The 15,135-nt window shown below is 42.4% G+C and overlaps 2 protein-coding genes across 2 annotated transcripts in view; one reads left to right on the forward strand and one right to left on the reverse strand.

The window, feature by feature from the left end:
• Positions 1 to 1,274: 1,274 nt before the first annotated feature.
• LOC115674477 (uncharacterized) lies at positions 1,275 to 2,369 on the forward strand. Its single transcript, XM_030596868.1, has one exon. It carries the CDS (start codon positions 1,275 to 1,277, stop codon positions 2,367 to 2,369), a length of 1,095 nt encoding a protein of 364 aa, XP_030452728.1.
• Positions 2,370 to 5,949: 3,580 nt separating this feature from the next.
• LOC115674318 (carotenoid cleavage dioxygenase 8 homolog B, chloroplastic-like) overlaps positions 5,950 to 15,135 on the reverse strand; it is a 44,010-nt gene continuing 34,824 nt past the window's right edge. The window contains exons 5-8 of the mRNA XM_056310802.1: positions 9,125 to 9,163; positions 8,861 to 8,963; positions 8,459 to 8,519; positions 5,950 to 6,058 (exon numbers count right to left, since the gene is read on the reverse strand). Of these exons, the coding sequence (XP_056166777.1) occupies positions 5,950 to 6,058; positions 8,459 to 8,519; positions 8,861 to 8,963; positions 9,125 to 9,163 (312 nt within the window). The remainder of the gene's footprint in view (positions 6,059 to 8,458; positions 8,520 to 8,860; positions 8,964 to 9,124; positions 9,164 to 15,135) is intronic.

Consider the following 15,135-nt stretch of genomic DNA (forward strand, 5'->3'; position numbering starts at 1 on the left):
GGGATGATGTGTTTTGTCAAGGTAAAAAAGGTACCAAACTGTCGAGGACGTCCCCAATTCTTGGCAGTTCCGACAGAGGCCTATCATGGCCCTTGGGTGGCTGTACTAGGCCGGCCACCAGATCCACTCGCAGCAAATATAGCATCATCCAGGACAACTATATCAATCGAGTTCTCCTCATCCGTCGACAGTACGTGCTTCTTGCCTCTCCTCTCATTAGTACCCACACATTTTCTGGCCCTCCTTGCATACCCTTTTCTTTCCACGCTCTTACCTTCAAGCTCAACTTCCATCTTTTCTTCTTTTACAGCCTTCCTGTCTCTTCAGGGATAGGTCTTTGCATAGCTCTGATGAATGGAACAACGGCTCTCTCTCCCCCTTTTCCTTCCACTTCCTCCACTCTGCCAACTTCTTCCTTAGGTAGGAACTCTCCAATATACACTTGACCTGCACTCTCCACGCCCCCAGAACTACCGCAAAAATTTTAGATGAACGGCCGGATGAATGGATAGATTTATGGGCAGAAGGTGAGACAGCTGAGACATGCGAATGAGTTGAAGTGAGGGAATGAGTGCGTAGGGGATTTGATCAAAAGGAGGAGCCATGTGTTAGTATTTTTAGTGAGGAGGACCGAGTCAACAGCATCGGAATTGCACACCGGTTTATCATAAGATGGGAGCTCGTGGGGCTTGAGTTTTTTTCAGATGGAAGTGAAGAACATGGGGGAACCCACTTCTCATCTGAGACATGAGCCCACTTTTCAATGGAGCATGCACGGAAGGAGGCCGTCCACAGAAACGCTCAGGGTGGCGCCAAAGGGGCAAACTTCCCCATATGCTAGCTAGCGAGAGAGAGAGAGAGAGAGAGAGAGAGAGAGAGAGAGAGAGAGAGATGTGTGGTCAATACTCAAGAACTCAATAGGCAGAGAGCTGAACAGACTGTTTTCATTCACTTATGGTCTGGCTCGATGCGGTGGATTGCTTTTCAGAAAGATCAACTTTTCTTGGACGATGAACGTGCAAAGCTTTTTGGGTTTCTTGGCCTACAAGTGTATTTGTCTGCCCATTGCGGGTAGCGCTTCGTCGATACGCTAAGAGAGAAAAGGCGAAGGCCAGAAATGTTTTCGGTAACTATTCAGATTACTACGAGCAGAAAGGAGGGCACCACCCATATAAGAGCCTTTGCGAGAGCGCGCAATTCACCTTCTCGCTCGCTCTCGCTCAAGAATCCAGGAGGAGGGGGTGGAAAAAGCTACAGTACCAAGAAACCCAAGAATGTCCGTACTGGGTTTCGACGAGTTGAGCCTGATCCTTCAAAGGGTCCCCGACCCCAACGACCGGAAGGCGTTCTCCGAGGTCTGCAAGCAGTGGCTGCGGGTGGAGGGCCTGAATCGGTTCGCGATTAGGGTTCTTGAGCCCGATCTCCTGCGCCGATTCCTGCCCAGGTTCCCGAATTTGGTGCAGTTCGAGTGCTCCAAGCTGCTCACGGACGCCGATGCCGATTTCGTCTCGAGGACGTGCCGAAAGATCGAATCGTTCAACCTCAGCTACAAGCAGCCGCGCCACGCGTGCTGCGATTTCGGGGAGGCCTCTTCGGGTGTCGAGGACGTCGGGAGTGATGGGCTGTGCGCCGTGGCGAGCGGCTGCCCGAGGGTGTCGAAGGTCTTGTTGAGGAGGAGGAAGAATGTTGAGGACTCGGGGGTTGTATCGCTGGTCGAGCGTGCGAAGAATTTGAGGACTTTGGATTTGGGTTGGTGTAGTTTGATTACCGATCAATCTCTAGAGGCGATCGGGCGAGCGAATTGTATTCGCACCTTGAATTTGGAACATTGTTCGATGATTTCGGATTCCGGGTTGGCTTATTTGGCGAACGGGTCTTTGGCAAGAACTCTGAAGAAGTTGGTTCTTGCCGAATGTGACCAGATTACGGACAGTGGGGCTTCGGTGTTGCCGCGGTTCTGCTGTCTGGAGGAGTTGAATATCGCAGAATGCGGGCCGAAGGTCACCGATGATGGAGGAATGGCAATTGCTGCTATTAAATCCTTGAGGACGCTAAATTTGGCGTGGCTGATAAATGTATCTGACATCACTCTCTTTGCACTTGCTGAGAACTGTGAAAATTTGGTGTCGATTGATTTAACTGGCTGTGAGCTGATTAGTGGAGCTGGAATTCGTGCTTTCGAGAATCATTCTTGTTTGGAATCTCTGGTTTTGGCTAATTGTTATGGCGTTAACGTGCATGACATAGAGCAGACGGTGCTTGGATGCCAGTCTCTGCAGCATATTGTGCTTCAAAAAGGATTGGGAATGTGGATGCCGGAAGCAATGCGAGAGAACATCTGTAGACTATGCACGGTTGACTGGAAATGATGGAGATCTCATGATTCCGTAGATTAGCATAGTTCAATTGCTTATTTGCTAGTTCAAATCGATGCTGATTTCTTTTTTTGGACTATGTGAGCAAGCAACTGTACCATATGCGAGACTTTTCCTCCTTGTCTGCAATATACCTGCATAAAGTAATAGTAAATCTTTCCTATGTTAGTGCCCCGTCTTTTTGTGTGCTTGGGATGCATGAATTGTTTTCTGCGGGATAATGAAATGCTCCAAGACTTTGCAGAGTTGCTAACTATGTTGAAAAAAGTTTTCGTTGAGCATCGCGTGGTTGAATTGCTAAACGAAGATTATCCGTTCGTCTTTTCAGTTACATGAAGAGTTTGAACATATGCCAACTCCTTTTTATTTTTCACCGAATTTCACAGGTTTGCCTCTAGGCACAAGTTGGGAATTTTTAAGACTGTTCTACTTCGTGTAGTATGATCTTAACGCGTTTAAGAGTTTCTTTGGAAGAGTTTATAACTAACTTTGAGGAATTTGTTCCATGAGTTTTCAGGGAGCTTCTATCATTTCTTTACTTAAGCATTTAGTCATTTCTATCAACCAGATCAACATGTTACATCATACTGCTTCATTTCATCTCTGATTCAACAGTGGAAACAGTGACATAATAATACCGTTGATTGTATCAGAGAAATTCCTGAGTTTTCGTTGTTCGTGGAACTTGTCATGTGTCCAGATCCTTTGAATGATAAAATCCTGGAAAGCAGATTGGTAAATGTAGAATGTCTGTTTGTCTACCTCTTCAGACAGTTTCTTGATCTCCATGGATGTCCTTATCTGTTATTATGTGTTGGCTCTTTTGTCCAGTAAAGCTGTTGTAAATTGGTTTCTTTCTTATCCTCATTTGATCAATTCTTGTTTTACTTCTTTCTGGGTTGCGCACTAAACGAAATAGTTCCTTAGAGCACATCCTAAATTCAAATTAGAGAAGAGCTCAAATCTTTCTTATTGGTAAAGAGAGTTTAGGTCGGCAATGTATGGAGAGCCTTGTGATTTGTCATTGACATGTGTACATGCATCATTTTCTATTAACCAAAACACAAGCAATTGACTGTATACATCTTTCAGATGGAAATAAGTTTTCTTGCCTCTGCTGTGTGATGTTGGTATGCGAACTCTCGTGAATCATAAGTTTGTTTTGCGTGCTCTGTATTGCCTTTAGTTTTTGTTTTGCGTGCTCTGTATTGCCTTTAGTTTTTCTAGAGCATCTCATTATCATCGCAGATATAATCAAATTATGATGTACTTTGACATGGATGTCAGCCAGAAGAATCTTCTCTCTCTTTTTCCTTATTTTTCTTCCGTTGAATATAATGAGATTCCTGTTAGCACCAAAAGTTTTCATCTTCAGTATGTATGATGGTTATGGTTATGGATCAGTAAGCATTAGGGTTGAGAAATGATTTGTTAATCATTGAAGGGATGGATGAAAACCAAGGACAGCAATTTCGGTCTAATGTCCAATTTTCATTCACATTGTTAACAGTAACCACGATCAAGCTGATTACAGTAGGTTCAATTCATATAATGGTGCTGAAGATGTTGTGGAACCTTCTCCAATCTGAAGTTGTAGTGTGAAGATGGCAGAAGCTGACCAATGTTCAAGCTGGTTGTGTGATATTACTTCATGTGTCTGCTCGAAGGCGCTGGCTTGATTTTGCAGTAGCTTTTTTTGTACAATTTTGCAGAAGCTGACCACTAGTTGCACTGCTGACTGAAGTACAATTCTTCCTGCTATTCTAGCGGTCTCTTATAGATATGAGCTTTTCCTATCAATCTGATCCTTTGGCTTTGAAGATTCTATTTATCGTATTCTTTAAAGGAATAAGAAGTTGGAACTGATGGAGAGAATCACCGGGCAATTCAATCAAAGCAGCAGGAGGAGAAAAGACTGACTGTAACTAGTGGTGTGGGTGAGTTAGCTTTATTTTGTTTTTCCAGTTTTTTCAGTTTCCTCTGCCTTTGGTGACTCCTTGCTTTGGTTATTGTACTTTTAATGGTTTGAAACCTGGACCCTGAGCTTGTTGCGACTTCAGTATTAGCCTTTATCAATTCAAATTAGACTGCCAGATCAAGCATTGACATATTGGTGAACATGACACAAGTTGTTGCCGTTAATAACCTCAAGCATTTTGTTTTGCTAAAGGATTAGTGAAGAGTATAATTAGCTAAGAGGTCTATGGATTGAAAAATCTGAGGCATGGTCGAATCAGGCACTTTCTAAATCTAGCGCCCCCCATCCCCCCCGGCCTTGACCACTAGACCGACCTCTTAGGGTCAACTTGGCTCCTCTTGAAAGCAGAAAAACTTTTCCAAATGAAACAGTGCCTCGTTTTAAAATAAAGTTACGGTCAATTGCTTTTTTCCTTTTGTTGTATTGCACCATTTTTGAGTAGAATATCAAGATGTGCGTATTGTTGGGTTTCGGTGCAGGTAGATGATTGGTTTAATAGATTCCAACATTGAACTCATGTCCTGATTTTCCTTGAATGAGACGATACCATTTCGGTGTTCATGAACTAGAAGAGATGAAATCTGCATTTTCTCTTCACCTCCTCAAGATTCTCAGCATTAAATGGAGGCTTTTGCGGGTGTAAAAACTATTTCTCATAAGCTCGAGCCATCCATGCCAGATTCACGCTTGCTCTCATGAATGAAACTGAGACTAAAAGTTCAAGGGCGGCACTTGGCGTAAGCTGGCCCACTTGAAGGTGTGCTCAAACTGCTCCATGTCAAGGTAAACGCGTTACTGTTCTACAATAGCATAGTGTAGTATCAGCAACAGTAATAACAACAATCGTCATGCAACTATAATCTTGTCTGCTTCTTTTTTTCTTTTAATCGTATTGACTGAGAGAGATCCACTGCGCCTTGTTGACAGCCATGACTCTCTGTTTCTTCTTTTTTAATGTTTGGGGCTTCTTTCTCTGGGTTCATTCTGGGTTTCTTCTCCTCTTTCTTTCCTGTCTGTGCAGTACCAGAGAGAGAGAGAGAGAGAGAGAGAGAGAGAGAGAGAGAGAGAGAGAGAGAGGACTCAGCGTATTTTAGACTTTAGAGAGTTGGTTTGGTTGGTTTAAGGTTGCATGGAGAGGATCCGTTTCTGCCTTAGCGAAGACTTTTCGTGCCTCTTTGGCACCAACTAAGTTACAAGGTAGTGGAGTCTTCCTTAATTCTTCTGCAATGTTATGTTCATGCGTGGGAGATCTTGCGGGTGAAATTTGCTGGAGACAAAGATGCTAGGAGTTGGCTCTTCATGGCCATGGGTTGAGGACGATCTTGGAAAGTGATCTTTAAAGATTTGTCATCTTTCCTTCTTTCACGAGAATTGATACTTTTAGAACGAGAATATGAGTCAAGGGGTTCAGAGATTTATATGAACACAATTCAAATCTGCATCAACACTAGCAAGAATCATTTCCATAGATCTCAAGCTTTACGTCCATAGAATGAACTCACCACTAAGCAAATTCTACACGAACATATAGAACACAGATCGCCACCACTTCATCCTTGATCTTCACTCATAAACCAACACCCTCATGGAAGATCTTTACTTCTTTGGAGCCCAGCAACCATGGAAACCATAAGGAAGGCCATAAGGGAACTTCGCTCTAGCAATCTTCTCAAAAGTGGAGCCATTAAGGGCGCGTTTGGTAACGCTTCTGTTTCTCTATTTTTCTGTTCTTTTGTTCCCTGGAACAAAAAAAGAACAGAAATTCGTTTGGTAACGCATTTTATTTTTCTATTTCCCGGAATAGAAAAGTGGCCAAGAAATAGATTTGGAGCAGAAATAAGAAGTAGAAAAAATTTACTTCTTTGTTCCTAGAAATAGAAATAGAAATAGAAAGGTCCGGTCCTCAAGCTGCGACCTCAGCTCCTCCTCCATCCTCCGTCGTCTGCAAACCGTCTCAAAGCACCGGCCCGGTCCATTCTCGGCGGAAATAATAAAAAAATTACAAATAATTAATTAAATTATAAAAAATTCCAAAAATTCATAAAAATCAGAAAAATTCTCAGAAAATCCATAAAAATTTGCAAAATTCCGAAATTGAAAAAATTAAAAAAAAAATCATAAAAAGCTTTCTGGAAAATAAAACGAGAAATTTCGGGAAAGTAAAAAGTTTTAATAAACTTTTCCCCAAAAAAAAAAATAAAAAATTCACATAATGGCTTAGAATAAATTAAAAAATTCCGAAAATTCATAAAAATTAGAAAAATTTCAGAAAAATCCAATAAAAAATTAGAAAATTAAAAAATTCCCAAAATTCATATAAATCAGAAAAATTCTCAGAAAATCCATAAAAATCAGAAAAACTCAGAAAACCCTTAAATATTTGCAAAATTTCGAAATTGAAAAAATTAAAAAAATTTCATAAAAAATTTTCGGAAAAATAAAAAGAAACAGATTTAGGGAAAGTAAAAAATTTTAATAAATTTTACCCCAAAAAATATATAAAAATTCACATAATGGCTTAGAATACCTGTAGTCACCCACTTTGAGTGAAATTTAAATTTTTGAGATGACCAAGTGGTATTTTTGAAGATTCCTTAGTTTAGGGATTAAAAGGGGTTTTAAACCACTAAAAAGGATTAGACAAACCAATAAATCATGCTTATTGATTTTTTTTCACTTATAACTTGTACTTATAGTTAAATAAAAGATATAGATTTGAATGCAAAAAATTAGGAATAGAAATTTTGTGCAGTTACCAAACGCATTTCTGTTCTTTTTCTATTCCAGGATTATAAATTTTGTGCAGTTACCAAACACATTTCTGTTCTAGAAATAGAAATTTTGTGCAGTTACCAAACGCATTATTTTGCTCAGAAACTCTTCCAGGAAATAGAAATAGAAAAAACTATTTCTGAAAAGAAATTGTTCCCAGAAATAGAAACGTTACCATACGCACCCGCCGTATTTCTGTTTTTCCCATAAAAACTAAGGCTGTGAATGATAATTATTCTGTTTTTCTATTTCTGTTCCAGAAATAGGTTGGAACAGAAATCCGTTTGGTATCGCAATTCTATTTTCTATTTCTGGAACAAATTTTGGTTTCAGAAATAGATTTGAAACAAAAATCATAAGTTAAAATTTTTTACTTTTCTATTTCTGGAACAGAAATAAGAAGTTAAAATTCTTCTCATTGCTCGTCCTCGCTATTAGCTGGTCATCCACCCGCCGCCCATCGCCGCCTACTTGCCGGCCGTGGCCACCTGCCGCCATCGCCCGCCTCCGACTGCCGCTCGCCTCCCACTGTCAGCCGCCGTCCACCGGCCACCGTCTCTCGCTGCCGCCCGCCTCCCATCGCTCGCCACCGTCTCGTGCCGCCGACCTCCCTCCTCTCACAGCCACTTGCCTTCGACTGCCACCCACCTCCCACCATTGGCCATTGTAGGCTGTCGCTTGCTGTCCACCAGCCACCGCTCCCACCTCCCGCCGCCCTCCTCCTACCACCGCCCGCTTCCCGCCGCCGACTACTGCCTCACACCGCCGGCCGCACTCTTCCCGCCTCCCACCGCCGGCCACCATCTCCCACCACCAGCCTCCCTCCTCCCGTCGCCGCTTGCCTTCGACCGTCGCCCACCATCGGCCGCTGTGGGCCGCCACCCGTTGTTCACCGACCACTGCTCTCACCTCCTGCCGTTGCTTGCCTCTTGCCGCCGCTCGCCTCCTGCTGCTGTGAGCCACTGCCCGCCATCCAGCGGCCACCGTCTCATGCCACCAGTTGCCCTCCTCCCGCTGCTGCCTTCCTCCCATCGCAGGCCGCCTCCAGCTGCCATCCTCCGCATTGGCCGCATCGCCGTCCGCCGCCGCCTCCCCCCGCCATCCGCCTCTTGCCATTCGCTGTCACCGTCCGCCGCCTGCCCGCCGTCCACTCTCCAGCCACCCAAGAGGGAGAAATTTTGTGCCGTTATCAAACAAATTTCTGTTTCTGGAATAGAAATTTTATGTCGTTATCAAACGTGTTTTTTTGCTTAGAAACTCCTCTAGAAATAGAAATAGAAAAATCAATTTTTGGCCAAAAATTGATTTCTGAAACAGAATGATTGTCATTCACAGCCTAAGCAGCAATGCATACCCACCCCCTTTTTTCTCACTAATCATTGAGATCACCACACCTGCAAGTGCAACCCCAGCACACAGTTCTTCACAAAAGAGACTCGAGAAATTCTTTTTATGGAAAAAGTTTGCAAAATAGGAGAGTCAACTACAATGTGAGGTATGACCAAAAAAGAAAAAAAGAACTACAATGTGAGGCACTATAAAGGAAATTATTCAAGAAAAATCATTTCCCAGAATTGTGGGGAGACAGAATGTTATACATGTGTTAACCAAATATTTCGAGCAAGAGATATTGATGCCACCTCACTTCAAATGATGCAAAGAGATTTCGAATGTTTTGTCCTCAATTAAAGGCATTACGAGCATATGTTGCGATTTGGATTTTCTAAATTCTTACCATCATCTTCCTCGGTAGCCCTTGGCCTTGCAACGAAGAATGGTTCCGAGGGCACGGCGCCATCTACATGCCAATTCTTTGCCTTCTTCTGCACTAGATCTACCTGCCGAAACCTTTCACTTTCATTAACTTCTCATCATGAAAATCACTTGAAGATCATCTTCTACTTGCAAGTACGTAATGCAGCAGCTATATCTCCTTTGCACGACATCAGCTCATAATTATGCTATGGAAGCATGAATTTTGGGGACATGAACATAAAACCTTGGTGAGGGTGTTCGGGAAATTGCAAGGACGTCGGGCCTTACAAGCGTAGACAAATCTGTATTTTTTGCCCAAAAAGGCACTGTTGATATTGCAAAATTCGATGCCTCTCCCTTGTTCATTTGGGTCCAATGCTGTCTCCAACTTCCCATATGGACTCCCATCTAATGGTTATGTGAACCTCCCAACCCTGCCCAAATTGACCATCATCATCAAGGCTAACTTGAAAAGGGAAAGTAAATATGTTGATTCTGCAAATTGGCCTTTAGTGTGCCTCTCTTCCTTTGTTCATTAGGTGGGGTTTTGCAAATGGGGAGTTTGGAAAAGACCACTTTGTTCTGCTACGGAATGATTTTGAAGGTGATGGTGCAATTTGAATTTTTTTTTCCTTTTCTGTTTGTGAGCGATGATTCTATTCTCTTTCTTGCATAGGGCAGACTTCTAGAATCATTGTGGGGGATATAGATACCAATTTTTGCAAATTTAATGTTTATTTCAACTTAAAAAATACCCATTACTTTCCCTTCAAAACTTTGAAAGAAAAAAATAACAAACATTAAGTTTAAATTTCTATAATTATGAGATAACTATATATATGATTCTGCATTTGAATATTTGTTTTTTTTTACAAAATATTTCAAGGGAATCAATAAATATAACGTGCTACAAAAAAAGAAAGAAAGAAAAAGTAAAGTTGGTATCTAACAAAAAAGAACAAAAGGGCTATTATTGAAACTCATCAAATAGAAATGAGATATACATTAAAGAAAACGGGGTACCTTCTTTTAAAGAACCACTATACTACTTTCCTATGCATTAAAAACATATCGTGTGTATGTGAACAGGTATTATGAAGATAAAAAATTTGGCCCGGAATATCCAAATAATCATATATTTAATCGACCACTAATTTCCTTAAATCTACTTGCAGCTTCGATTTTCCTTCTATGTATATAGTATTTTCATTCTATATACGATTATCCTTATTTCAATAATCGAACGAAAATAAGCATATATGCGTAATTTTATGCGTGCACGGATTCTAAAGCTGTTTACAAAATACAAAACTAATTTCGGGAAGTATGTCTTGGCCTGCAAAGGAGGGAAGGTTTCGGAGGGTGAGCTTGTTGAGGATGAACCATGGAATATAGAGACACATAGTTTCTTATAATTCTCTCCCGAAAAAGGTACTATTGTTCATTGTTCTTGCCCAGGAACTTCTCAACAAAATGGTCAAGCAGAATGTAAACATAGACACATTTTAGAAGATATTACTCGCACTCTTAAAGTATCCTCCTCTCGTCTAGAGCAGTTTTGGGGAAAAGCTTGTCTCATTGCTGCATACTCTATCAACCATACCCCATCACCTGGGTAACATTTCTCCTTAAGAGCATTTATATGGTAGTGTCCCCAGTTATAGTCTTCTTCGAGTGTTTGGTCGTCCATGTTTTGTCCATCTTCTTCCACTTGAACACACGAAATTAGAACCTAATGAACGTTTATGTTGCTTCCTCCAGTATGGCATTGGGCGCAAAGGTTATAAATGTTGGGATCCTATCTCTAACCGTCTTTGTGTGTCTCATCATATTAATTTTGGGAACACAAGATGCTTTCATCTCTTCATCCTTTCAAATCATTGACTCATGTTCCTTTCTTCACCAACACTTCAGTTGATTTACTCCCCGGAAAAACCCAGAACTCCGTCCACTTGTGAACCTTTCTCTCCATCTTATTCTAACATTGATGCACGTCCTTCTGGCGATACCATCTCAGCAACTTTTGACATGTCTGCTCCATTTGTGGATTTTCCAGCAACAGACATTCCGTCATCCTCTGTCCGTAGTTCTACAAAATTAAGTCAACCTTCCGTCCGACTTTGCGATTACCATTGTTACTCTACCATTGCTTCTTTTTCAGAACCTCGCACTTATAGAGAAACTGGTACTAATCCTCTCTGGCAATAAGCAATGATAGATGAGTTGCAGGCCTTAAACAAATCTCATACATGGGATTTGGTTGATTTGCCTCTTGGTAAGTCTGCTGTCAGCCGTAGATTTGTATATAAGATCAAAACAAAGGCAGTTGTTAACATGGACCATTACAAAGCTCAGCTAGTAGCGAATTCCTTAATCAGGAATATAGAATTGATTATGAAGAGATTTTTGCTCCTGTTGCGCGTCTTACTTCTATCCACAGTCTTATTGCTGTTGCCATCGTTAAGCGTTGGTCTCTCTTCTAGATGGATGTTAAAAATGCATTCTTGAATGGAGATTTAATTGAGGAAGTTTATATGGTGCCTCCCCTTGGATAATCTCATCCTTCAAACAAAGTGTGCCGGTTACGTCGAGCATTATGTGGCTTGAAACAAGCTTCCCATGCTTGGTATTTCAAGTTTAGCTCAATCATGAAATCTCTTGACTTCAAATCTAGTCACTATGATCATGCTCTTTTTGTTCAACGCACTTTTTGCGGATGATGTGGTTATTACTGGCGATGAGCATATTGACATTTCAAAGCTCAAGCAATGTCTTAGTCAACAGTTTGAAATGAAATGTCTTGGGCGACTCAGTTACTTTTCAGGCTTGGAGATTACTTCAGACATTTCCCGGTTATTATCTTTCTAAAACCAAATATGCTATTAATCTTCTTTATCGAGTAGAACTCATTAACAACAAGCTCATTGTTTTTCATGAGCTCACCAAACACATTGAAATCGACTGTCATTTCATTTGGAATCATGTCTCTAATGGCACTATATGGCCCATCTCCACTTCATCTACTGATAGTTTCGTGAAGGCACATCTACCTGGGTATTCTAATCTCTTCTCCAAACTCCAGTTGACTTCTTCTAAGTCTCCTTGAGTTTGAGAGAGAATGTTAGAAATCATTGACAGATATCAGGAGATGTCCTTGATTAATTGTGATTGATTGTCTCAATATTATAGTATCTTATTACCTTTCTTATTACCCTAGATAATTATTCTGTAAAGCCTATAAGAAGGGTCTTGTACTTTTTGTTTAGTAACGAGTAGAATATTATTTTTCTCTTGTCCACAAATCTCAACGTTGGTGCATCGGGTGCAATTCTCACCTAGTGCACCCAATGGACCCCGTAGCAAAATAAATCCATCTCGCCATTCGCTAGTGTTCACCCAAGTGCCTCATTCGCGTCTGACCAAGCGCCACAATGGTTGAATTACGATGTTGTTGACACGTCGCAATGTCAAGCTTTTCTTTTTCATGGAGGTATTTTTTCTACGATGCGTGGACGCTTCTTCGAATAGTAACTTTCGATTAGCAAAGTCTGGCTTATTCCACTTGTTATAGCCATGTTAGCCATATCGGCTGCGTTTGTTCGGTTACTGTTTTAACAACAAAGTCAACCGTAAAGGATGCATGATGTTTGGCTCCAACAGCAAAGTCAACCGCAAAGGACGCATATTGTTGGCCTCCAATTCTTAACTATGCACTTCTCGTTTTGAGAAGACCATCACCAAACTCGCCGTTCTTAGACGAGTAACATACTAAAACCTTCTTGTCAATGGAAGCTTGGAACCACCACATTCGCCGCCTTGCCTCGGATCCGTTGAGCTCAATTTAATCGAAGATTTTGTGACATTGTTCAGATTATTTTTCAAACTGAAGTTGATTTGTTTCAACTCACCTTGCGTTTGAGGGGGAATGTTGGCGATATTAGGATATCTATTTGATTATACACATCTCTCAGGTTTATGCATATACTTCCTGTCGCGACCGACATCTCCCCGCTTTTTATCGGCAACATGCAAAAAAGGGGGTTTCGCCTGGTACGTGCTAAGTCTAGGTTCGGGACTTAACTCGGGCTCTCCCAAGCTCATACCATATCACGACTTAGGGTTTAAGTTTTTTAACATGCAAGTGGTTTATATCAAGGAGTCGCCACTAATCGATTAGGGGTGGGTCGATTAGAAACCCAAATAAGGTGATGGGAGAATCACCATATTCCTACGAATCAGAGATTAAATGAGTTCGGCGACTTGGTTACACTAGTTGGATAACTAATGCCCTTTCGGTACCATTTTACCCTGTGCATTTCTGAAACATTTGTCAGGCAATTTGGATTGATTTTAGGACCTTTCTCCTAACATGTGGGGTGATCAAGCAAGTGCATAATCATAGACGATCAGCAGTCAAGATAAATATGCAGCCTTAGGTTCTAATCTTAACTAAGTCAGATGACATTCAAAACACAACTCATGCAATTGTATTAAAACATGCATAAAAATACCACAATAAAATAAAACAACAAATATATCACATACTAAAAAAAAAATACGAAAAAGAAAAGAAAAATATTTTTTTAAATTTAAAAAAACAAATACGGAAGAAAAATAAAAAGAAAAAAATATTATTTTATTATTTTTTTAAATTTTTTTTAAAAAATAAAATAAAATAAAAATCGGGTTGGTCGGATCTGACCCGGGTCAACGGATCTGACCCGGGACGTTGACCCGGGTCAACAGACCCAACCCAGGGCGTTGACCAGGGTCGGGTCGGTTGATTCGGTTCGGGTCACCCCTGCGTGTACAAACACGCGGGGACGCCGGCGGAGCCAAAATTGGCCTTCCGCCGGCCGACCCAGGCCGCCGCCGACCGAGAACCGACTCCTGGAGAACATCACCAAGTCCCGCCGCCCACCTGGGTCGCCGTCTGACCGCCACTCGCCGGCCGGCGACCGAATTAAAAAACGGCATCTTTGAGGCATTTTGTCGAGCAAATGGCGTGCGTGACCAAAATAAATGGTTTTCGACCTACCTCGGGGATCCGGCGCACTCCGGCGACCTACCTTACTTTCGACGGTGACACACAGACCATAGGGGACGACGGTATGGGCCGGGATTCGTGCGAAACGGCCGGCACGAGTCCCGGCCAAACCGGGCATAGAAACAGGGGCGAACAGGGGACCCGAGGGGCTCACCGGTCGGCGGCGATTCTGGCGAGTCTCCGGCTGATCTGCGGGCGACGGCGTGACTACAGGGACCTGCAAACGCTCAAATCTCCTCTCTTTCTCTCTTTATTCTCTCTGTTTTCTCTCGGTTTCTCTCGGACTCTCTCTCTATTTCTCTCTATCTCTGTTTTTGCTTCAAATGGCCGACCCTCTCTCTCCTCTCTCTCTCTCTCTCTCTCTCTCTCTCTCTCTCTCTCTCTCTCTCTCTCTCTCTTTCTCTCTGGTTTTTATAGCCGGACGACGGAGCGTCTCGCTCCGTCACGTCGGCATGATGACTTGCACGCACTCGCCTACTTTGGCGGCGACTTTCGTGGCCACTTAGGCCGGTGCAGAGCAGGGGGGAGCTGGTCTGAGACGGGCAGAGAGGAACAGGGAGCTGAGAGGGAGGAGGAGATAAGGGAAGCCGGGAAAACGGGGAGGACGGGACTAGCCATTAATGCCAGTCCCGTTGGCGTGCTCATCCGGCCCTGCTCTGGCCGGATAGCGACAGTGAGGACCGGCGCCGCCGTGCGTCACGCTGCCGTCGCGAACAGGGGAGAACAGGGGAAAAGAAAGCGACCGGCGCGGGGGGAGAGAAAGGAAAAAAGAAAAAGCGGGCTGGGCCGGCGGGGGGAGGGGGAAAGAAAAGAAAAAGAAAGAAGAGTGGGCCGGGGCCCATGCAAGAAAAAGAAAGAAAAAAGAAAAAGGGCCGGGTCGGCCCGGCCCCGACTAGGCTCAACTCGAATTTTTTTGATTTTTTAAAAAACTCTAATAGGCCCTATTAATACAAATATGCCTAAATTCTATATGCAATGTATTTAAATAGAAATATTTTTTGTTTTAGGAATTAAAGAAAATTAACTCCTAAATTTTGTGTAATTAATTTTTGGGTCAATTAAAATAGGTGTCAACAGCTGCTCCTATTTGAAGGTGAGCTCGTAGAGTTTGAGCTCGCAGAGGTTACGTTCAAAGATAAAATAGCACCTAAATTTGGCCCATGCATGCTCAATGAATGTTATTTTTGGCGAGACTGGAGTCCCATTTT

The sequence above is a fragment of the Syzygium oleosum genome, unplaced genomic scaffold, assembly GCF_021117445.2.
Source record: "Syzygium oleosum isolate NSW1041296 unplaced genomic scaffold, Sole_v2.1 Sole_v2.04, whole genome shotgun sequence".
In the NCBI taxonomy this organism is placed as follows: domain Eukaryota; kingdom Viridiplantae; phylum Streptophyta; class Magnoliopsida; order Myrtales; family Myrtaceae; genus Syzygium; species Syzygium oleosum.

Excerpts from the sequence above, each read along its gene's own strand:
- LOC115674477 (XM_030596868.1), top strand. The coding sequence starts at position 1,275 with ATGTCCGTACTGGGTTTCGACGAGTTGAGCCTGATCCTTCAAAGGGTC.